At 43.3% G+C, this 24147-nt stretch overlaps 1 protein-coding gene across 3 annotated transcripts in view; it reads left to right on the forward strand.

Annotated features, from left to right (window-relative positions):
- MAGED1 (MAGE family member D1) overlaps nucleotides 1-22037 on the forward strand; it is a 60364-nt gene extending 38327 nt beyond the window's left edge. For 2 of the 3 annotated variants that reach the window (XM_036839895.1, XM_036839894.1), the window contains 12 exons: nucleotides 15907-15980; nucleotides 16683-17411; nucleotides 18057-18725; nucleotides 18859-18922; nucleotides 19139-19218; nucleotides 19446-19537; nucleotides 19764-19843; nucleotides 19935-19977; nucleotides 20250-20312; nucleotides 20886-21000; nucleotides 21235-21620; nucleotides 21827-22037. In XM_036839895.1, coding sequence (XP_036695790.1) covers nucleotides 15936-15980; nucleotides 16683-17411; nucleotides 18057-18725; nucleotides 18859-18922; nucleotides 19139-19218; nucleotides 19446-19537; nucleotides 19764-19843; nucleotides 19935-19977; nucleotides 20250-20312; nucleotides 20886-21000; nucleotides 21235-21612 — 2358 coding nt within the window. In that variant the 5' untranslated portion in view covers nucleotides 15907-15935 and the 3' untranslated portion in view covers nucleotides 21613-21620; nucleotides 21827-22037. Of the gene's footprint in view, nucleotides 1-15209; nucleotides 15377-15906; nucleotides 15981-16682; nucleotides 17412-18056; nucleotides 18726-18858; nucleotides 18923-19138; nucleotides 19219-19445; nucleotides 19538-19763; nucleotides 19844-19934; nucleotides 19978-20249; nucleotides 20313-20885; nucleotides 21001-21234; nucleotides 21621-21826 lie in introns of those variants that run through there. The other variant, XM_036839893.1, reaches the window with a different exon arrangement.
- Nucleotides 22038-24147: the final 2110 nt, after the last annotated feature.

A 24147-nucleotide genomic window follows, 5' to 3' on the forward strand; every position in this document is an offset into this window, starting at 1 on the left:
TTAAAAATTTGTGTTATCAGATGAGGAGAAAGAGCCTGAAAAAGAACAAGAAATTTATTCAAAATCAAGGATTTGAGGAAGATTTTGGATCATGGGGAACGTGACCACATATTCCAAGGATAGCTCTTCATGACTCTGAGTTTAAGAAACTTCTGAGTGTAAAGACAGGTTAAAGAGACAGATTAACCTCCCTTCAAAGGATAGATGTTTAAGCCTTAGGATAGATGCTCACAGAATTGGCTCCCAGCCAGGGAGCTTCCAAGACTATAGTAAGTATTAGAGTAACTGTGCTCTAATCTTAGACACTGTCCTACATTAGGATGAATCTGTACATAGGACAGACAGCCCATGATGTGGGTCACATGATCATAGCTTCAGTCCAACTTCAGAGATCATAAGTCACCAAGAAGGTCATTATGGTGAGAAAACATGTGCAAAGAGTATTGAAGAGCCTTTAACCAGGCTTCAGATCTTGTTAACATCAGAAAATTCATCAGCAGAGATAAACCCTATGTATGTAGTGATCATGGATGATCTTTCAACCAGAGTTCAAGTTACTCAACATCGCTAATCATCAGAGAAATGCAAATCAAAAACACAGTGAGGTATCACCTTACACCTGACAGAATGGCTATCATCAGAAAGAACACAAATAACAAATGTTGGCAAGGATGTGGAGGAGAAGGAACCCTCTACACTGTTGGTGGGAATGTAAGTTGGTGCAGCCACTATGGAAAACAGTATGGAGGCTCCTCAAAAAACTAAAAATAGGGCTTCCCTGGTGGCACAGTGGTTGAGAGTCTGCCTGCCAATGCAGGGGACACGGGTTCGAACCCTGGTCTGGGAAGATCCCACGTGCCACGGAGCAGCTGGGCCCGTGAGCCACAATTACTGAGCCTGCGTGTCTGGAGCCTGTGCTCCGCAACAGGAGAGGCCACGATGGTGAGAGGCCCGCGCACCGTGATGAAGAGTGGCCCCCACTTGCCGCAACTAGAGAAAGCCCTCGCACAGAAACGAAGACCCAACACAGCCATAAATAAATTTAAAAAAAAAAAAAACCAAACTAAAAATAGAACTACCATGTGATCCAGCAATTCTACTCCTGGGTATATATTCAAAAAAAACCAAAAACACTAATTCAAAAAGATATGTGCACCCCAGTGTTCATAGCAACATTATTTACAATAGTCAAGATAAGGAAGCAACCTAAGTGTTCATCAACAGATGAATGCATAAAGAAGATGTGGTATATAAATACAATGGAATATTAACCATAAAAACAAATGAAAGTCTGCCATTTGCAACAACATGGATGGACCTAGAAGGTATTATGCTTATTGAAATGTCAGACAGAGAAAGACAAATACTGTATGTTATCACTTATATGTGGAATCTAAAAAATAAAACAAACGAATGAATATAACAAAACAGAAACAGACTCCCAGATACAGAGAACAAGCTAGTGGTTACCAGTGGGGAGAGGGAAGGAGGGAGGGGTAGGGGATTAAGAGGTATGAACTACCATGTATAAAATAAATAAACCACAAGGATATATTCTACAGCACAGGGAAATATAGCCATTATTTTATAATAACTTTAAATGAATATAATCTATAAAAATATTGAACCACTATGTTGTATACCTTAAACTAATATAATATTGTAAATCAACTATACTTCAATATAAAAAAAAAGTTATTAAGTGTAGTTGAATACATGGTGAAGAGAAGCCATAGAAATGCACTCAACGTAGAGAGGGCTTTAGGAGCAAGTCAAACCTTAGTAATCAGCAAATTCCAATCTGGAGGGAAACTGTTGACTCTCCAAAATGTGATAAAATACTCCCCTCTCTTCTTATCTCATGCAGATTCCCCCAATCTCTATATGTGGTTCTTTGGATCCCTCTTCACATGGCTTTGGCAAGGGAGTCACATGCCCTTCCCTTCCTCAAGGGAGGGAAAGACACTCTTTCCCAAGCCAAGGACTCACAACACTGTAAATTGTTCTCTAATTCTTTCTAGTCTCTAAGTACATTTGGGCTGAGAAAGAATGGAATAAGTATCAGTAGCATGAGTAGTCTGCCACCCCTGCCTAAGCCCTATTGGATTGTGTTCAGGACTCCTTGGTGGCTCTCTTTAGAATATGGGGATACTTGGCATTTTTTTTTTTTTTTTAGCTATGTGGCTTTAACCAAAATTCTGAGGCAACTGTAAAAGTCCCAGTGAATATCCTGCTGAATTTGTATTGTGTTTTCTTACTTTATACTTCATGGTTCTGTCATGAAAATCATCAAAATAATTCAGATTTTTATCATTTCCCACTTAGAGCATAGTCTTGAAAGGTAAGTTACTGAGAAAGTATTTTTAGGCCCTAAATACACATTTCCAAATTAATTTCCAGAAAAATGAATATTTATTTGGCTTTTGGATTGGGAAGGACATCTGTAGCATTAAAAATATAGAGTAAATGACAATGGAAAAGAAAGTAATGGTTTACATTTTTTCCTAGATCAAGAATTCATAAACAAAATTAAGAGGCAAGCCACAAACTAAAAAATAAATTGCAGCAAATGAGCTAGATATAAGGTTAATAATCTTAATATTTAATGAACTCTCACAGCAGAAGTACAAACGTCTAATAAACACTGAAAGTGTGTTCCACTTCATTACTCATGAAAGAAATACAATTTAAATCAATTAAATATCATTTTGTCTATCAAACTGGAAAATATTTTTCAAGCAAACACTCAACACTATCAGAGGTACATGTGACCTCTTCTACATTACTAGTATTGATCAAAATCTTTCTGGAAAGCGTTTTGGTATTACTGAATAGCAACGTTAAAATAGTTCATACACCTTTGACCTAGTAATTCCATTTCTAATAATATACCATGAGAAAATAATTTGAAATATGCACCGAAGTTTGTGGGGAAAAAAATCACCACAATGATAATTTAATGAACAAAAATAAATAGAAATAATACTTTTGTTAATTAGTCATAGGTAAATTCATATCATTGGATATTGCATAGTTATTATAAAGGAAGTTTGCAACGGCTTTTTAATGTCATGGAAAATGTTATGTCAAAATAATTGTGATGTAACATCATGTACTAAAAAACAGTCTCAGGTGGAATATATCATTTACCATTGTGCATGTGTGTGTGTGTGTACAGTGTTGGAGTTGGTATGGTATCCCAGTGCTTTTCAGATTATCCTTGTTTCATAAAATGAAATCAGGAAATGCCATAAAGCTGAAGTATGTGATGACTTGTCTAAGCCCAGCTCCCTGTTATAGTTGTCGTTAAAGCTTTGTGATTCTCAAATTAGGCGGTTTAGAAGTTTTATATTGATGCTGAACATTAAAAGACACATATGGAGCTAAATCATATCCCAGGTATATGAGAACATTCAGATATACCTCTGGATTTGCCAATGCAAATGATAGAGGGCCTGTGTGTCACAAGATACCAAGAGCCCTTATGGCAAGATCATCTGGTAAAATATCAAATATCCTCAAACTGTGTGGAAGTTCTACTTGCAGGCTTCTTCCTCTTGTCTCTTCTGGTAACCCTCTGCTTATTAATGGAATATTAATTGCTAGGTGGTGGGAGGGAGGAATTAACTGGAAGGGAAATGTGGAGTATGAAGGAAGGTGTAACCTATTTAAGTTTATAAAAAAATCATTTGATGTAACCTCGAGATGTCAGTTTGGCTGATCCTGTGATACAAATTGGCATGAAAAACTCAGTAAGGTTTCTTAAAATTGTGTGAGTGTGACTGGGCTCAGTTTGTTTACATTAGACTGAGATCCATTAGTCCTTGAAAGCAGGTAATATGTGTGTTTTTGCTCATCATTATTTCCCCAGCACTTACCACAATACCTAGCACCTCTTAAGCATACAGTACTTTAAAATTTCTTTCTACATTCTTACACATATGTAAATGAAAGAGATGAAATCAAGTTACCTCCATTCCAGAAAACATGGAAGAGGGATTTAAGAATTCCATAATGCTCATTTTGAGGCACCATAATGTTTTATGTTTGGGCCTCAATGGACAGTATCTTTGTAAGAGTTTTAAGAATCATATTTTGAATGACTAGTCTATCATTCACTTAGAAAGGGGTGTTATAATAGCATGATATGATTTTGCTTTTATTATTCCTTCTTGCACATCTATTAAATTATGATTTGTATATTATTCTGTTTACATTATGCAGTGAACTTTTAATCTAGAATGTTTTGCCTTAAAGTACTATGTCTAATATTAATACATCTTCTTTTGTTTATTAATTGTGTGCCATAACTTAATTCATCCTTTTATTTTATCCTTGCTATATGTTTATGGTTGAAATATTTCTATTGTGAATTGCATGTAGTTGTTTAATAATGGAAAAATGTATTGCATAAATTTCCTTTGATTAAAGCATCCCAGAATATGTATAGTTGTAGTTTTGATTTCCTCTTTGAAGGAAAGCTTCATTTATTCCCTCTCTGATGCTTTTCCTGTCTTTATGTAGTTCTACACTTCTGCCCTATATCATTTTCCTTGTGCCTGAAAAATCTTTTGACACTTCTTGCAGGGCAGATCTACTGGTGATGAATTCCTTCAGTCTTTGTTTGTCTGAGAAAGTCTTTATATCTCCTTCACTTTTAAAGGATACTTTTGCTAGACATAGAAATCTAGGTCACTGGATTTTATTCTTTTAACATTTTAAAGATTTCACTCCACCCTCTTCTTGCATGCATGGTTTCTGATGAAGTCTTCTGTAATTCTTTTTTTTTTCTTCTGTAATTCTTATCCTTGTTCTGATATAAGTATACTTAGAATTTTTTTTCCTCTGTCTTCTTTCAATATTTTTTCTTTGTTTTTGGTTTTCTGCAGTTAGAATATGATGTTCCTCAGTGTAAATTTTTTAGTATTTACCTGCTTGGTGTTCTCTGAGTTTCTTGGACCTGTGATTTGTTGTCTTCATTAATTTTGGAAAAGTCTTAGCCATTATTATTTGCAATATTCTTCTGTTCCATTCTCTCTCTTTTCTCCTTCTAGTGTTCCAGTTATGACATAGTTGTATCCTTTGAAATTGTCTCACAATTCTTGAATGTTCTGTTCTGTTTTTTTTCATTCTTCTTTCTATTTATATCAGTTTGGGAAGTATCTCTTGCCCTGTCTTCAAGTTCACAAATTCTTTCCTCAGCTGTGTCCAGTCTACTAATGAGCCCATCAAATGCAGTCTTTATTTCTGTCATGAGATTTTTTTATTTCTAGCATTTCCTTTTGATTCTTTCTTAGGATTTCCATCTCTCTGCTTACATTACCCATCTGTTCTTGCATGTTGTTTGCTTTTTTCATTAGAGCCTTTAACATATTAATTATAGTATGTTAAATTCCCTAATAATTCCAATAGCTCTGTCATATTTGAGTCTGATGCTTGCTTTGTCTCTTCAGACTTTTTCTTCCTGCCTTTTGGTGTGCCTTGTAATTTTTTGTTGAAAGCTGGACAAGTAATAGGAGCTGAGAGAGAGAGAGGCCTCTATTGTGAAGATTTATGTTAATCTTGCTAGGAGTTGGGCTTTGTTTAAAATTTACTTTAGCAGCAGGTGGCAGAGGCTTCATATTCCTCTAGCGTCCTTGATATTGTCTCCTCTCTTGACTTTGGGCTTCCTTAGAAAGTCTCTGTCTTGCAGCTCATTCAGCTATAATCCACTATAATATAGTGGAGCCCTGTTGGTATGGTGGTATGGTGTGGGGGAAAGGGAGTGTTTTGTAATATTCCAATTAAATTTCAGTGTTTTAGTGGGCCTGTGACCCTTACAAGTACTTCTTGTATAGTCCCCACACCTCCACCCACACAACTCCCCCTCTGCCACACACACACCTTAGGTGAGACAAGAAAGCTAGAGAGGGGCTGGAGTGAGAAAAATAATGTCCTACCTTCATGGCTCTGGGACAGGGCTCTGGTAGTCCTTCCTCCTGGAAAGTAGGACGTTGTTATGGATAAGGCTCTGGGCATATTTCACAAGGATAATCACAAAGACTCTTACCCTCCTCCTGCTGGGGCTGCCAAGGTGTCTTTCTCGGATCTTTACTGTGAGAACCTGGTGAGATTCCTGGAGATAAAGCCCATGAAAATGTGCTTTCTCAACAATACTACCACTCCCAGGAGTTTCTCACTCTCATTCTAGTCCATATTCAGCCTCTAGCAGTTTGTCAAAATTTTCATTTAAGAGTTCCTACAAGTTTATGGCTCTAGTGGCTTCTGCCTTAGGTAAGCAGATCTTGTCCGTGACTCTTGATTTGCCTGTCCCTCAATATTTCAGGATGGTGGTTTGCTCTGGAACCTCGTTTCTCTTTCAAGTCCAAGAAAAGTCATTGACTTTTAGTTTGTCTAGCTTTTTGTTCTTGTTAGCACTTCTTTTCAAGACTATCTCTAGCCTCATATTCATTCTTTTGGGAAGAAAAGCAAAGAAGAAGTAAGAAGTCAGTAGATATTGTGGGTTACTGAAAAAAGGAGAAACCTAGACCCTGTGTTCCAGGGATGGGAAGAAACCCAAGATAGGTTTGTAAGATCCTCTAGCAATGTGGCCTTGTGCCTCACTTCTTGGGTAAGGCCATGAAGAGGACAAGGACAAGACTACAAAATAAAAATGGTTGTGTGGTATCTATATGCTTTCTGAGCTTTGGGCTTCCTCACATAGTTTCTCTCAGCTCAGGATATCATGGGAGTATAAGAAGAATATGTTAATCAAAGACAGACTCACAGAGATGAACAAGCCTCAGCATATGATAAGAGTTAGCAGAATATTTCCCATGTATATGAGCGGGATATGACACCCTCAGAGAGAGTTAGACCCCAAAAGGGGGGCTTTGTGGTAAAGAATGAGGCTCAACTCAACAGCTACCTGCTTGGACAAACATTGGTAAACCAGATATGACATCATGTCATGCTGGCACGGATATGTGATACTCAACATATATCACCCATCCTGATGTTTTGCCACTAAGATACCATAACTTACACACAATCCCAAAGAATGGGGTGAGGAGAACTTCACACCACTGGAGTTGAGTTTCAACCACTCAATAGATCGGGAACTTGACAGAATTCAAGTTGAGTTGCAGCGAAAAAGAAAACTTACATTTCCTGCATACCTAAATTTGTCAGATAATATCCATACCTGATGAATAACGAGCAGCAGAAAGTATGTGATAAATGCTGAGTATCACACACAAATTTATCTATTCAAAACGTGGAGCACGTGGCTCTTACTGGTTGAAAACCACAGTGGTCTTACCTCCAGGCAAGAGTGACGTCCTGTGAGAAATGACCTCTGGCACTTTGATGGGTACCAAATATAAAGGGAACTAGGTATTTGAGGAGAAAACAAAAGAAGTTCTAACATTAAGCATTCTTCTCTCTGCAGAGTGAAATCTGCTAATAGTGAGGTGTGATTCCACATCATTCCTCCTTCTCCCTCTCCCCCCATCCCCCTTCCTCTTCCTCCTCCACCCTGCCCCTCTTACTTCAGACACTTCTCTTTTCTCCCTAGTTATTTCCTCTACACTCTCCTTCCTCTTTTTCTTCCTTACCCTTGTTTATTTTCCTTTCTTTTTCATTTACCCCTTAATCTCACTATCTTCTTCCACCTCCCTTTCACACTCTTCCATCCTACATCTCTTCTCCCTTATGCATTCTACTTCCTCATTCTCTTTCCTCCTGCTTTGTCTATTTCAACTTAGTATCCATTCCTTCTCCATTCTCTTATTTCTCCTTATCTTAATAATTCCATTTACTTGCAACTGCTATTGTCACTCATTCTTTCTTTTATTACCATTTTCTTTTTTCTTCTTTCCTTCCTCCCTTCTCTTTCTCTTCATCCCCTTTCTTTTCAACTTTTTTCTCTCCATTTCTCCCTCTCTTCATGCGTCCTTCTAGCAACAGGATGATGAAAAGTGAGAGAATAGAATGGAATCGAGGTGTACTTAAAATGGTAGAATCAACAGGAATAGGTGATGGATTAGATTTGGGAACAAGGCAGAAAGAAACATGAGTAACTAAGTAAAATAGGAAGAGAAATAAACTACTAAATATGTTGTTTGAAAGCTACTTATAAAAAAGCAACAAACATTCTAAATGGTGAAATGGTAAAATCATTTCAAGAAAAAGAAAGGGATGTTACTTTTTGAGATTATTACCCAATATTGTTTTTGATGTTTCAGATTATTGCCCAATATTGTTTTTGTTATTTCAGCAAGTCATATAAGACATCGAAATGACTGCAATATATATTGTTAATTAAGTGATCAAATTTTTTTTTCTTATAATATGATTTTACATTAGAAATCTCAATAGTTATAATTTTTTTAAAAGTCCCCAACTAGAATTGGGGACTTCTGCTTCCAGCAGGAAGAGGTAAATGGTATAGATGTACTCTTCCCTATTTGTCCCTGAGCATTATATATAAACCAAACATGAGATGACCCTGAAAGTAGGCGATAAGATGGCATGCTCTCTAGGGAACTTGGATCCCAAGCAATGACGTGGTGGTGAGTTCCCTGGCTATGTAATTAGGCACCCAGTCTCTCCCAATCAGGGTGGTATCAGTAAAAGCTTAATATGGAGCTGGAACTCTCACTTAGCCCTCAGTAACAAGAAGCCCCTCTCTCCCAGGTATCAGTTGAGGCTGAGTAGGAATGTGGACTTCCACCCACATGTGGTAAACCAGAAGATTTAAATAAGATTCAGATCCTTATAAGATGCAAAATATCCTGGATACAATTGAAAATCAATTGTCATATCAAGAACTATGATAATCACAACTGGAATGAGAAAAGACAGTCAACACACACCAACACCAAGATGACAGATATTAGAATCATCTACAAGGGTTTTTAAACAGCCTTGATAAAAATGTTTCAATGAGCAATTGTTCATAGGACACATGAAAGAATAGAAAGTCTCAGCAAAGAAATAGAAAATCTCCAAAAGAATAGAAGATATAAAGAAGAATTAAAAAGAAATTTAGGAACTGAAAAATCCAATAAATGAACTTAATCAATAGATGAACTCAACAGCAGAATAAGATGACAGAAGAATGAATTAGTGAACTTGAAGGCGAAATGATAGAAATTATATCTGACAGAGAAAAATAGACTGAAAAACAAAAATAAGTAGAGCCTTCAGGTATTTGTTGGACTATTGCAAAAGATCTAACATAGTTGTCATCATAGTCACAGAAGGAGAGAAGGAGGAAGGGCTGAAAAAGCGGCTGAAAACTCCCCAAATTTGGAAAAAAGCATAATCAGATAGACTCAACATCATCAACCAACAGGATCTAATTGGTATGTATAGAACACTCCACCCAACAGCAGAATACACAAAACTCTGATGAAAAAATCAAAGAAGATCAAAATAAAAGGAGAGACATACTGTATTCATGGATTAGAACAATCAACATAGGAAAGATGTTAATTCTCCCTAAATTGGTATACAAGTTGAATGCAGTTGCTATCAAAATTACAGTAAGATGCTTTGTAGATATAAATTATTCCAAAATGTATGGAAAGACAGAAGAACTAGAATAATAGATAAAATAATTTTGAAAAAGAAGAATAAAATTCTATCCAACTTCAAGACTATTGTATAACTACAGTAACCAAGACTATTGCAGTATTGATGGATGAGTAGACACATAGACCAATGGAACAGAATAGAGAACTCAGAAATAGCCTCATGCAAGTATGGCCAACTGATTTTTGACAAAGGTGCAAAGATAACTCAATGGAAGGATTATCTTTTAAACAAACTGTGCTGGAATGATCGGATGGATTTCTGTAGCTCTGCCTCTCCCATCCCCCCAAATAAAACTCGACCTAGACCTCACATCTCATTCAAAATTTAAATCCAAATGGATGATAGACTCCCATATAAAAGTTAAAACCATAAGACTTTTAGAATATAATATAGGATAAAATCTTCAGATCCTTAGGGCTTGTTGAAGAGTTCTTAGAAATGCCACAAAAACCACAGTCTTTGAAAGGAAAAAAAATCAATAAATTGGACTTCTAAAAAGTTTGCCATGTGACTCTGTTAAGAGGATGAAAACACAAGCTACAAACTGGGAGAAACCAGTTTGCGAACCATATATCTGACAAAGGACTCATACATAAAATATATAAATTCTCAAGGTTCAACACTTAAAAAAAAAGAAAGAAAACAAACAATCAATTGAAAAATGGACAAAAGACATGAAGAAACATTTCGCCAAAGAGGATATATTGATGGCAAATAGGCACATGTTAAAAATGTTCAACATCATTAGCCATTAGGGAAATGTAAATTATAACCACAATGAGTTATTATTTCACATTTATCAGAATTCCTAAAAAAATACAACACATGCTGCCAAGGATTTGGAGAAAATAGATCCACTCACATATTGTTGGTGGGAATGTAAAATGATACAATCACTCTGGGAAAGTTTGGCAAGTTTCTTATAAACCTAACATGCTCTTATTACACAATCCAGCAATTGCCCTCTTGGGCATTTATCCCAGAGAAATGAGAACTTATGTTCACAGAAAAAACTGTACAAAAATGTTTATAGCAGCTTTATTCTACTAGCCCAAACTGGAAACCACACAGATGTACTTCAGTGGGTGAATGGTTAAACCAACTGTGGCACATCTATACCACTGAATAGTACTCAGCAATAAAAAGGAGAAAAACACACAACTTGGATCTATCTCACAGGCATTATGCTGAGTGAAAAAAGTCACTCAAAATGTGACATACTGTATGATTCCAATTTTATAACCTTCTTGAAATGTTAAAATTACAGAGATGGAGAACACATTAATGGCTTCCAAGGGTTAGGGATAGTGGCGGGAATGGAGGTAAGTGTGACTATAAAGGGGTAGTGCAGGGAAATCTTTGTGGTGACAGAATAGTTCTGTATCTTGGTTGTTGTGATTACTGTGGAAACCTCCACATGTGATAAAGTGACATAGAACTATACACACATGTGATACCAATGTCAATTTCCTGGTTTTGATATTGTATTATACTTATATAGATGTGCTCACTGAGGGAAGCAGCTAAAGGGTACATAAGACTTCTCTGTACTATCTTTGCAATTTTCAGTGTATCCATAATTAATTAAATTTTTTTAAAAATTCTTAAGTATGTTAAAGTGGTAGAATTAATAAAATAATTTGCTAAGAGCAGCTGGCCCAGCAGTATTTCAAAAATCATGCCATAAGTATTGGCATGGTTGGATACTATTACTGTCACCACTGAATACTGTATACTGGATGCTGCCCTTGGCCCTGCTACCAATGCTGCACCTAGAAACTGGATTTTCTTGCGGTTCCTGCTCCCACCATCACAGATATGGCATTGAATTCCATCACTGAATCTTTGAATCACTCCTTTCAGATCAAGTGTTAGGTTGGAATTATGACTGTGCAGTAGAAGACTTGACTCGGCAGGTCTGGGGTGTTCAAACCCTGTGCATTCCGAAAAATGTCTGTACATTCCAAAGAAAGGTCCAGCTCTTGACAAACCCCTGGGAGATAACCTCTAAGCCTTTGGCATATCGTGCCTGATTAGAGTCTCTTTGTTCACCCGGGGCTTTGGGCCAACAGATGGTTTATGTTAAGAGTATGATTTATAGTGGGGCCTTGAGCCTTGCGGCATTAGTTTGACCTCTGCACAGGCTGAAGACTGAGTAAACTAAGGTAGCCACCCAGGTGTTCCATGCCTACGTGACTGACCTCCAGTAAAATCCCAGGTGCCAAGGCTCAGGTGAGCTTCCCTGGTTATCACACATCTTGCTGGGAGAATTAAGCACTGGCCATACAACTCCACTGAGAGAGGACAACTGTAAGCTCATCCCTGTTCTCTCCTGGACTTTGACTTATGCACCTTTTAGCTTTGTGGATTTAAATCGGTATCCTTTCATTGTAATAAACCATAGCCATGAATGTAACACCTATCCTGAGTTCTGTGAGTGCTTCTAGTGAATCAATGAACCCGATGGTGGTCTTCAGGACCCCACCACACTGGTAAATCCTAGATCGCATTCTCTTAGCTGCTAAGGGAATGTGCAAAAGTGAATATACCTGGCCTTTGTGGCTCTTGCAGTTGGAACTGTTACATAGTATAGAGTATACACACTTACTAAAATGTGAAAAAAACGTTTGCAATACGTCTAGCTCTAAGGGATTTCAATAAGCATCTGTAGGACTGTACAAAGAAGTCCCCAAAATAATTAAGACAAAGACAACACAAGAAAAATAGGTAAAAGACTTGCATAAGTACTTTCCAAAAGAAATCCAGTAGGTCCATTCTTATATGAATATGTGGTCCACTACTTACTTATCAGAAATGCAAATTAAAACCACAAGAAGATACCAATAAAATACACATAAGATTGGAAAAAAATTGGAAAAGTCTTATAACACCAAACGTAGAGTATATCAGTCTTACTCCTGGGCATCTGATGTCATAGGAATAAATATTGAGCATTAAAATATAAGGATATATGTACAAGTATTTTATTGCAATGTTGTTGGTATATGCTCCCTCCCTCCGCCAAAACACCTGAAACCAAAATGAATTACCATCAGTGAGGAAATGGTTGAATACATTGTGGTCCATCCCTATTATGGAATATTATGCAGCAATGTAAAAGAATGAATCAGAGGTAGATTAGCATTAACTAAGATAAATCAGATGCATTAAAGTGTATATAATATGATCTTAATTTTTGTAAAACAAAACACATGGAACATGTTTGAACATGAAAGGATATTAAAATGGCTGTTAAAAATGCATGTCTCAGATGAGGGTATAGAGGTGAAAGAAAGTGGGAGGCAGTAAGTAAAAGAATGCAATTTAAAGTATGGCATATATAATGTAATCCTATTTATGTAAGAATATATATGCATAAAGTGTTGTATGAAAAGGTAGCATCAAAATCTTAATAGCAGTTATCTCAAGGTGGTGAGATTTGGAGTGATGGCTACTTAATTTCTAAAATATTTGGGTAATGTTTGAATTTTTAATGGTGAATAATAATATGAATATTATTTGTGTAATGAGTAAAAGTAAGTGAATTCATCACAGGAAAGAAAAAAGAGTGCCTGTCAGGTTTCTTGCGTAAGCAGTAAGGTGGATGGTGGGATTCATTCATTCATTTTTGAGCATATAAAATATGCCAGGCATCATTTTAGGTGCTAGGGATACAGCAATGAATAAAACAAAACAAAAATCCATCTCTCTAAAAGAGAGAGAAGGGCATGACTAAAGGAGAAACACAATGTGCTGAGGAGGAGGATATATGGGACCTGTTAATTGTAAAAGTACCGAGACAATTGCAGAAGTGAGGTAGGCTGTTGGATTATAGATCTAGAACTCATAAGCCAAGTCAAGAACTGGAGATACAGATTTGGGAGCAGAAAGCATATAACATGGTGTTTCAGACCTTTCCTGAGTCTGATCACGTCCCACTGCAGACACTTTACAGAGGAAGTGCTGAGGAAAAACAGGCAGCTGACAGGGGAGGTTGCTATGCAACAGATGAGGAAAGTCATCCAGCCAGGCAGAATTGATGTTGGCCCTTAGGGACCAAACGCTGCAGTTCTTCCCAGCATTAGCTTCCTTTCATATGTTGGCTCCTGGCAGGAGCTGATGCAAGAACAAATGTGAAGTGTACAAAGATCTACCTTGGATTTTTGGAGAGTATCATTCAATTTGCATCATTTCACATCTGTATATCATTTTCTGCCTTTTTGAGCCTCTCCAGTCATTCTGGAAGTGCAGCATGTTTGTTGTTGGGTAGGACCCCAGTAAGTGCTACTTGTGCTTCCCATTGAGAAGCCGGGCTCAGAGAATTCCAGTGGCCTGAGTGGGCTCATGCAGCTAGTGACACACTGGTCCAGCACTCCATCCCACGAATTGAGGCCCAGCCCTGGAAGTAAGCAGGGCAAACGTTTACTCTCAATCAGGCTTGCCATGGCTCATACATACAGGTGCCTGATTGTCCTGGCTGCTCCAGCAGGCACCAGGAAGGCCTCAGGGACAGCGTTTGTGCCACTCATAGCAAAGAGGCCTGACGGAGCAGGGAGTGGACCCCAAGGAGCAATTTGCACACCGGGATGGACCCACGTAGAGCAGGCGGGGAGGAGGGCGCGGGGGACTTCCACCTGTGCCCTCCGGGATGCAGAGCGTGAGCTTAGGTCTCAGGGAACAGAACCCTTGCTTGTTTGGGACAGGTGTTGACAGAGCAGGGGAGGTGGGGCGGATCTGTTGCTCAAACTGGAGAAGGGAGGGTGCCTCAGTCCCCGGGCCAGCGATGGTGCAACAGGGGTTTTAGGGTCTGGAAGACCCAGGCCCACATTTTGCATTTTCTGTTTACTGGCTCAGTGTCCTTGTCTAGTTCATGTAATGTCTGTAGCTCAGCGTCTTTATCTGTACAATGGAGATGCTGACATCCACCTCCCAGGGCTGCTGTGAGAGGAAAACAAGCTCCAGCGTAGATCGTGCTGTGAAGTACACGTTGTGCCCTTCCCTCCCCTCCTCCCCGCCTCCACACACAAAATAAATAGCTGGAGCTGCAAAAGGGCAGGAAAGAAGCTAATGTTTATGAGTCTGGAAGCTGTTGGGTGGGGGGGAAGATCATGTAGAGTCACGTGGCAGGCACAGACTTTTTCTACCTCCATTAATGTATCCTCTCTGGCCATTCCTTTTCCTAGGCCCCCTAAGTGGATGAGCTTATTTTTAGCAGGAGCCTAGAACTTGTTGCAATTAGAGACCCCACACAGAGACCTCCTTAATAGTGACCTAAGTGCTGCTAGACTAGAGGGTGGAGTTGCATGCCCACCTGACAGGAGGGGCCTTGAGAGGGAGGGATAGAACAGAGACGCATTGCGGAAAAGGTAGGGGGCCGGTGTGTGGGGCAAGGGGTGGGATCTAGAGGCACAGCGCATCTGTTTGGGGGAGGGGATATAGAGGAAGGGGAGGGACCGCTGTAAACTGTCCACCTGGTTGGTGGTGGGGTGGTGTGTTGGCAAAGGGGCGGGACTGCTTCCCGCTGCACATGCGCAGCATAGTCTTCAGGGCGAAGCTTTTGTTGGGGAAACGGGAGGGACTCTTATTTGGTCGGTCAGTTCTTGCGCATGCGTACAACCATGTGAGGCGGTGGGAGGTATATTAGGCGAAGAGGCGGGGTCGTCCTAGCTGCCGCGCTGGCATTTTCTCCTGGACAAGGAGAGGGTGCGGCTGCTGAGAGCAGAACACTGCAATCCCGATCCTCTGAGTCGTGAAGAAGGGAGGCAACGAGGGGGTTGGGGTTGGGGCCTGAGGCAAGGTGAGAATTAGCCCCCAGACAGGGCATCTTGCCCCCTGGTGCGGGCCCCCCATTTTTCATCCCGATCCCTTTACCCCGGATTCTGATCCCTCTTCCACTCCCCGAACCCCGATTCACACACCCCTCACCTGATCCTCCCTTATTCAGAATCCCTGTTCGCTCTCTGAACCCCTCCCATCGTTCAGAATCTCTACAGATTTCTCGACCTCGATCTGTACTGTTATACGATTCCTCCTGATTCGAAAACTCCATTCAATTTCCCAAATGCGAATCCCAACGCAATCTGCCTGGATTCAGAACTCTTATCTGAACCCCGATTTGAAGCTTCTCCCCGTCGTAGCTTCTCGGGATTCAGAACCTCCATCCGGACACCCATTCACTTTTCTCACTCCGATCTGGCCCATTCCCCTCACATTCAGCACCTCATCCGCCCCCACAATCAAACCTCAAACACCACCATCTCCCCAAATTTGTTCCTTCGCATTTGCCCTCTGTAGTATAACGCCCAACTCCTCCTCCACACCCCCCAGGCTCTGCTCTTGCCAGAGGGACAAGAACCATGTCTCAGAAAATGGACTGTGGTGCGGGCCTCCTCGGCTTCCAGGTGAGATCTCCACTCCCCTCCCCACCATTTCCCTAGCCGACAGTTCCCCCCCGCCCCGGGCCCCTTTGGCTGTCCAGACGCCTGGATCCGATTTTGCCTTCTTGGTTCCTAGATTCCGTCATTTTTCAAATTCCCATGGTTTAAGGGCGCGGGGTGGGGGTGGGGGTCGTCCCTTTTCAGCCATCAGTCCCTGCTCAGAGAAAGGGGAGACCCTGTTAGTAGTCAGGGCAATCTGCCCAGAGAATGCTGGTTGGGTAAGGAACCTTTTTTTCCATAGTCCTGAGGCTTGTAGAGCTCTCTGCCGCCCCCTCCCCCAACCTCCCGCCTCCACCCTCCCTTTCTCCAGCATTCCCCACCCCCTGCGACCCCCTTATTCTCCTCAACTCCTCAAGGCGGCACTCTTGCTCTGCCTCCTCCTCCTGAGCTCCTACCTCACTCTGCATTGCCCTGTTCTAACCTCACTCCTAGATCAGCACCCCCCCTCCACTTTGGCCCCACCCCTTGTTTAGCCCCTGCCCCACTCAGCCCCTACCAAAAGGTTTGTTATCCCTTAACCCACGCAGGCCGCTAGATCTCTTCCTCAGCCTTCCTCTTTTTGCACCAACCGCTCGCCTGCACCTCCCCTGCGTGTTCTCTCCCGCATCCTCCCAACCCCACTTCGCAGACCCAGAGATTTAATTTTTTTTTCCCCTGTATTTGCAGGCTGAGGCCTCCGTGGAAGACAGCACCTTGCTTATGCAGACCCTGATGGAGGCCATCCAGATCTCAGAGGCTCCGCCTACCAACCAGGCCACAGCAGCTGCCAGCGCGCCGAATGCTAGTCCTCAGAGTTCACAGTCCCCAACAGCCAATGAGATAGCTGATATGCAGGCTTTAGCAGCTGCCACTAAGCCTAAGACAGCTTTTAAGGCCCAGAATGCCACCACAAAAGGCCCAAATGCTGCCTATGATTTCTCTCAGGCTCTTAATGCCAAGGAGACTCCCAACACGCCGCCTACAGCAGCCTTTAAGTCCCAGAATGCCCCCCCAAAGGGCCCAAATGCTGCCTATGATTTTTCCCAGGCAGCAACCACCAGTGAGTTAACTGCCAACAAGTCGGAGATGGCCTTTAAGGCCCAGAATACCACTACGACGGTGGGCCCAAATGCCACCTACAATTTCTCTCAGTCTCTCAGTGCCAGTGAGATGGTCAACACTCATCCCAAGACAGCCTTCAAGGCTTGGAATGACACCACTAAGGCCCCAGTAGCTGATACCCAGACCCAGAATGTTAACCAAGCCAAGACAGCCACTTCCCAGGCTGACATAGAGGCTGACCCATGCCCAAGTATCTGTGAATCTGATGGTGCAGCTGCACAGACATCAGCAGATGGTTCCCAGGCTCAGAATCTGGAGTCCAGGACTATAATTCGGGGCAAGAGGACCCGCAAGGTGAGATCCCTGCTAGTCCCACTTTGCTTTGGGGGCTCTCTTTTCTTCTCTGAGGTTGTTCATTTGTTCTAAACAAAGCAAAACTGAATATATATAACTGTCTGTATTTGACCAGGTTGTAGGTGTTAATTCCTGTTCTCTGAGTGTCCACAGACTAATGGGGAGATGAGACATGGACACATAATATATACAGCCTGTATGTAATTCACTTTACATTTTGAAAGTAGCCACCATGTGTTAGGTCTTGGCCTAGGCACATTCACACAGGTTATCTCACTCACTAAATCTTCAAGGTACCTCATACCAGCTAGGGATCATAGTTTCAGTTTTATGAGAAGGAAACTAAGTCCCAGAGAGGTGAAGTGACTTGAGTGATTTGTCCAGGGTGGTACAAGCAGAGCCAGTGGTGGACATGGGAAGAGGAGAAGCCTCAGGCCCCACCCTTGGGTTGCTCCTGGCCTGGTTCAGAGATGAAACTCCTGCCTGGAAGACAGTGAAAGACAAGCCCAGGACTCAGGGTGACCATTGGCTAGTGGGTCAGGCTGTCACTACAGGTGAGGGTTTTAGGGGGCCTTCCTGGAATAGATATGGTGAGGACATAGAAACAGTTGGTGACCCTGACCTTCCTTTTCTCTGATGATGCAGATTAATAACTTGAATGTGGAAGAGAGCAGCAGTGGGGATCAGAGGCGGGCCCCACTGGCTCCAGGGACCTGGAGGTCTGCACCAGTTCCAGTTACCACTCAGAGCCCACCTGGCGCACCCCCCAATGTGCTCTGGCAGACCCCATTGGCTTGGCAGAACCCATCAGGCTGGCAAAACCAGCCAGCCAGGCAGACCCCACCAGCACGTCAGAGCCCCCCAGCTAGGCAGACCCCCCCAGCCTGGCAAAACCCAGTTGCTTGGCAGAACCCAGTGATCTGGCCAAACCCAGTGATCTGGCAGAACCCTGTGATCTGGCCGAACCCCATTGTCTGGCCTGGTCCAGTTGTCTGGCCGAACCCTTTGGCCTGGCAGAATCCACCTGGATGGCAGACTCCACCTGGATGGCAGACTCCACCAGGCTGGCAGGGTCCTCCCGATTGGCAAGGCCCTCCCGACTGGCCACTACCCCCCGATTGGCCACTGCCACCCGATTGGCCGCTTCCCACTGACTGGCCGCTCCCACCTGACTGGATCCCCACCGATTGGCCAGTTCCACCTGACTGGCAGAACCTGCGCCCCTCACCAAACCTGCGCCCCTCTCCCAACTCGCGTGCCTCTCAGAACCTGGGTGCCTCACAGCCCCGAGATGTGGCCCTTCTTCAGGAAAGAGTAAGAACTGTAACTCCCCAGTCACTTCTCCCCCCCACCCCTTGCTCTTTTCATTGTTGTCTTTCCATCTATAATTCAACCAAGTGTTCTGTAAATATCTTATAACTTTAATGATTTCCTTTTTCCCTCCCAGGCGAATAAGTTGGTCAAGTACCTGATGCTTAAAGATTACACAAAGGTGCCCATCAAGCGCTCAGGTAGGTATCCAGTGCCCTCTCCTGGAGCTCTGCTCTTCCCCTCACCCTGTGCTCTGTGGACATCTCTTTGCTTATATGTCCCCTCCTCTTCAATCCCCTCCTTCCATGGTTGAGTCTTCCTTTTTCACTGACTGTGCTCCCCTGGGCAGGTCTGGCAAAGAGGTCGCAGCTCTGTGACCCCTGCTCAGCTCAGGTGCTCCCTCCTCTCTCCTACAGAAATGCTGAGGGATATCATCCGTGAATACACTGATGTGTATCCAGAAATCATTGAACGCGCATGCTTTGTCCTGGAGAAGGTGAGAAGGCAGCCCTGAGGAACAGAATGATGGGGAAAGGTTTCTGGTTTTTGTTTTTGATAGATATCACGGGAAAGTCTTGATTTAAAAGATTCATGGGATTCCTACTGGGAGTTTAGGGCAAGTCTCACAGGGAGGCGAAGGAGTAGCTGAGTGTGGGTAGTACTGAGTGTGGGTAGCTTATGCTAGATTTTGTAATTTCATAGTCTGTTTTCTTGTCCCTGTAGAAATTTGGAATTCAGCTGAAGGAAATTGACAAGGAAGAACACCTGTATATTCTCATCAGTACCCCTGAGTCCCTGGCTGGCATACTGGGAACGTAAGATGGGAAAGGAGGTGGAACATTGCCTTTCTCAGTGATGCTTTTTTCCTGGAGTTTCGAGTAGGTCAGGGTCCAGGATTCAGGGTCACATAACAGGTCATGGGCAGACCTGGGGTAGAATTATTCCCTAGCTGAGGAATACTGGGGAAGCTAGATGGGTAAGCTGCCTGGGGTGTCTCATGCAAATGACTGCTGAAAATATATTCTTTTTGTACTTCTTTAGGACCAAAGACACACCCAAGCTGGGTCTCCTCTTAGTGATTTTGGGTGTCATCTTCATGAATGGCAACCGTGCCAGTGAAGGTGAGTGGCTGGGCCAGCAGCTGGGGGTTGGCTACCGCCTGATTTCCACGCTCATTTTCCGTCCCTTGTCTCCCCTTGCCTCCCATTGCAGCTGTCCTCTGGGAGGCACTACGCAAGATGGGACTGCGTCCTGGGTATGATTGGGCTCTCTCATCTCTTGCCTGTTTATATCATCCTTTGGCAACAGAGGATGGTCCCAGGATTGCATCAGCCTGGTGGTCTAAGGGAATTGGTTTGGGGAGGTACAGAGCCCAAGGATGTGACCTGGGTGGATGGGGAAATAGTCCTGACCTTTCTGCCTCTTCTCTTGTCTCTGACCTCTGTGCTGGAAAACTCTTTTCTTTCCTTGCAATGTCATAGTCTCTGATTATGGATCCCTTTTTTTTTTTTTTTTTGTTACTATCAGGGTAAGACATCCCCTCCTTGGAGATCTGAGGAAACTTCTTACTTATGAGTTTGTAAAGCAAAAGTAAGTGATGCCTAAGCAGCTTTGTCTGGTCTTCATGAATTCTGTGTGCTGGTCAGCCTCAGAAAGCCCTTTCCATGCTCATTTCTTATACTAACTATACCTATACCTATGCATATACACACACATATGTACGCAGGAGTATTTATTGAGTATACTCCTTGTGGTTGGATTTTCCTGCAGTATAGTGATCTCGCAAGTGGAGCCTGTCCACCACGCCCACAGTAGATATTCCAAAGGCTGGGCTTAGCTGAGGCTTTGCAATGGGCCTATCTGTGGTTCAATGACAAGATTATAAGAACTTGGAGCTAGAGTTGTAACAGAGGGGGTGAAATTAAGTGTTGTCCTTTCTATGACCCTACACAAGCCACCCTCCAGGCCTAGGTGACTGCTTTGTGTAGAAGCACTGGCACAGGAATTCAGAGGCCTGATTATTAGAGGGTAAATCTGTGTTTAGGAATGAGACTGGGGCGAGTTGCTACCTGAAATCTGGGATGTCAGAATCTCAGATTATTATGCATTGATGGACTATCATTCTGCCTGGGTAGAAACAAAGGCCTTTCTCCTCTTTCTAAGGTACCTAGACTACAGACGAGTGCCCAACAGCAACCCTCCTGAGTATGAGTTCCTCTGGGGCCTCCGTTCCTACCATGAGACTAGCAAGATGAAAGTGCTGCGATTCATTGCAGAGGTAATAGAGGAACTGCAAGACTCGATAGGTTAAGGGATGAACTATGACTGGCTGGGAAAAGTCCAGAGCAGGAATGAGATTTTAGGTACCGCACATGGTAGGTACCACATTATTGGTGGTATTTGTTGTTACTACATAAACAGTATCACAAAGTAGGATGCTAAATATATAGTAGGTGCTTCATAAATATTAACTAATACTATTATGGGTTTTATTTTCTACTCCTCATCTCAGGTTCAGAAGAGAGACCCTCGTGACTGGACTGCACAGTTCATGGAGGCCGCAGATGAGGCCTTGGATGCTCTGGATGCTGCTGCAGCTGAGGCTGAGGCCCGGGCTGAGGCAAGAACCCGCATGGGGATTGGAGATGAGGCCGTATCTGGGCCCTGGAGCTGGGATGACATTGAGTTTGAGCTGCTGACCTGGGACGAGGAAGGAGATTTTGGAGATCCCTGGTCCAGAATCCCATTTACCTTCTGGGCCAGATACCACCAGAATGCTCGCTCCAGATTTCCTCAGACCTTCGCCGGCCCCATTATTGGCCCTGGTGGTACAGCCAGTGCCAACTTTGCTGCCAACTTTGGTGCCATCGGTTTCTTCTGGGTTGAGTGAGATGTTGGGTAGGTATATCACGTTGGATTGGGCACTTAAGGTCATTGGGAGATACAGAATCCATGGGAATGTATTTATGTGCTGTAGCTGGGAGTCCTAGGAAACACGTGGTGGGGAGCTGAGGGAAGTATGGGGAAGCAGTATTTATTTATGTTCCTTACTATTTGGTATATAGCATTGATTTTTACATTTTTTTTCTTTTTTATATTCACAGATATTGCTAATCAGTTGCAATAGTCTTTCCCCTGAGTGAGGCTGAAGCCTCAGAATCCTTCTAAACACAGCTATCTAGAGAGCCACATCCTGTTGACTGAAAGTGGCATGCAAGATAAATTTATTTGCTGTTCCTTGTCTATTGCTTTCTTCCCCCCTTGTGTGCTGTCAAGTTTTGGTATCAGAAATAAACGTTGAAACTGCAAAGTGAATTAGATGTGCTCCCTGTTTTTTCTGTGTTTCGGGAGAGATCAACATGTTTATATGGGGGAGATGGGGCCTCAGTTCTAGCCTGAAGGGCGGATCAGCTTTCTGACTAATGGATAGGGAAACAAAGGAGGGATTGATGAACACGAATGTTAATGAGGTCTAAAAAAAAGTATGGTATTAAATATCACTGAAGTGACTCATATGTGATAGATATGCTGCTAGGTGTTTTGAAGTGACATTGAAAGATGAAATAATGAGAGAGGGTGTAGGTGGTCAGACAGTTGCATTTAAGAAGACGGAGGAGGTACAACTCCAGGTAATAATAATAAAGTTCGGAGAGTGGGTGGTTGAAGGTGAGGGAAGATAACTGTTCCTGGAGATAATGTTCTGGGGACTCCAGGGTGTTGGTTGTATTATCCATGTGGAAAGTGAAATGACCCCAGGATGGGGGCAGGAATAGGAGCAGAGAACATGATGAGCCAGGTGCCAGAGTTTCCTGTGTGAGAAGGAAGATCTCATACCCCTAGTCACATTGCCCATAAAGGGGCAGTCCCACTGGCGCCCCTTACCTCTGGAAATGCTGCCCAGGAATCTGCCTCTAGAAAGCCTTCACAATCCCCACCCCCACAGGAACAGGGCCTCATCACAGAGACAAGGTCTCATGCATAGTGAAGGAGGCCTCACAATGGCCACTTCTCCCCCTCCTGCAGGGAGAAAGAGGAACCTTTGTTGCTCAGGGAACAAGAATTGAGAAAGTAAGACAAAGCTCCATGCAGAGCCAGACAGTCTTTTGGCTGTGACTGTGAACGGGGATGGCTTGAGCTGCTGAGGTCTTGCTGGAAGCAGAGCTCTCTCGCGGAGGATCAACTTAGAGGCCATAACTTCCTCAGAGGTTTAGTGTTACCTAAGCACATGGGCAAGGGCAGACGCAGGAGCTCCTGGGGTAGAAGAAAGCAGGAGCAAAGGCAATTTAGCCTCCTGGGAAGGGCTCAGTAGTGGGCAGGGACAGTGTCCAGGGCTTCCTCAGGTTCCCGGCTGACGTCCACATTCTGAGAGGAGAGAACCCAGTATTAGCAGGAAGCAGCCAGCAGTGTGGAGCCCCCGCCCCTCCCTGCCTCTTGTCCTCACTGCCAGGCTCCCCTCTTTCAGCCAGGCCTGGATCCTGACCCTCTTCTCAGGCAAGCCTGGGGGAACCTCAGCCAGAGGCCTTTTAGGCAGGGTTGCTCTAGCTGTGCGTGTCTATGGTGCCTCGGGTCTGGGCTGCGGTTCCTGCATTTCTGGGTGCTGGTTATTCTACCTGTTGGTGGAAACACCCAAGCTCTGTGGGACTGGGGCTGCCTTTCTGCAGGGGAGGGTGCTTTCACCACGTGCCAGCTTAGGCCACAGAGTCCCTCACCTACCTCAGGGTTCTCCCGATGTGTGTTTACAGCCTCCACGTTCAGGTAGATGGACTCCACTTTGCAGCCTCAGAAAAGAACAACCCATTCATCCATAAGCCACCCGGGTAAGCACAGGTCTTCCCTGAGGTGTCATTCCCTCCTCCACCCGTCACCACCCACACCCCCAGCTCCACGCTGTGTGCAGACTGTGACTGCCCTTTAGGGAGGGGAATTTAGACCACGTGTGTGATGTCAGGGGAAGACACTAGGCCTAAGAGACAGGAACGGGGCATCCCCCCAGCTCTGCCCCTAATAGTCTCAGACTTCTCTGAGCCTCCCTTGCCCAGTTGTCAGTGGGAATGAGAGATGGCAAGAGATGATTTCTGCACCCCTCCCCAGCTCTTGTCTGTGAGACAGAAACCTAATAATAACAATGGAGCTCTGTGCATCCTCCCAGCTGTGTTAGGTGCTAAAGTGGTGGAAGAGTCCTGGGGCCTCTGCCTTGCGGCGACCAGTCCCAGGTAAAGTTTATTTCCAGAGCTATGCGGTTATGGCAACATCAGAGGTGTGGAAGGTCACAAGGGAGTTCTAGGGAGCCTGAAGAAAGAGGAGGGTGGTATCATTGGGGCCTGGAGCTGGCAGAGGAGGCCCAATGCCTATGGAAGCCCCCTTAGCTCCATCCCTGTGGACTGAACCCTAATCCAGGCTTCAGTACACCATCTGCCCTGTTCAT

The sequence above is a fragment of the Balaenoptera musculus genome, chromosome X (genome assembly GCF_009873245.2).
Source record: "Balaenoptera musculus isolate JJ_BM4_2016_0621 chromosome X, mBalMus1.pri.v3, whole genome shotgun sequence".
In the NCBI taxonomy this organism is placed as follows: domain Eukaryota; kingdom Metazoa; phylum Chordata; class Mammalia; order Artiodactyla; family Balaenopteridae; genus Balaenoptera; species Balaenoptera musculus.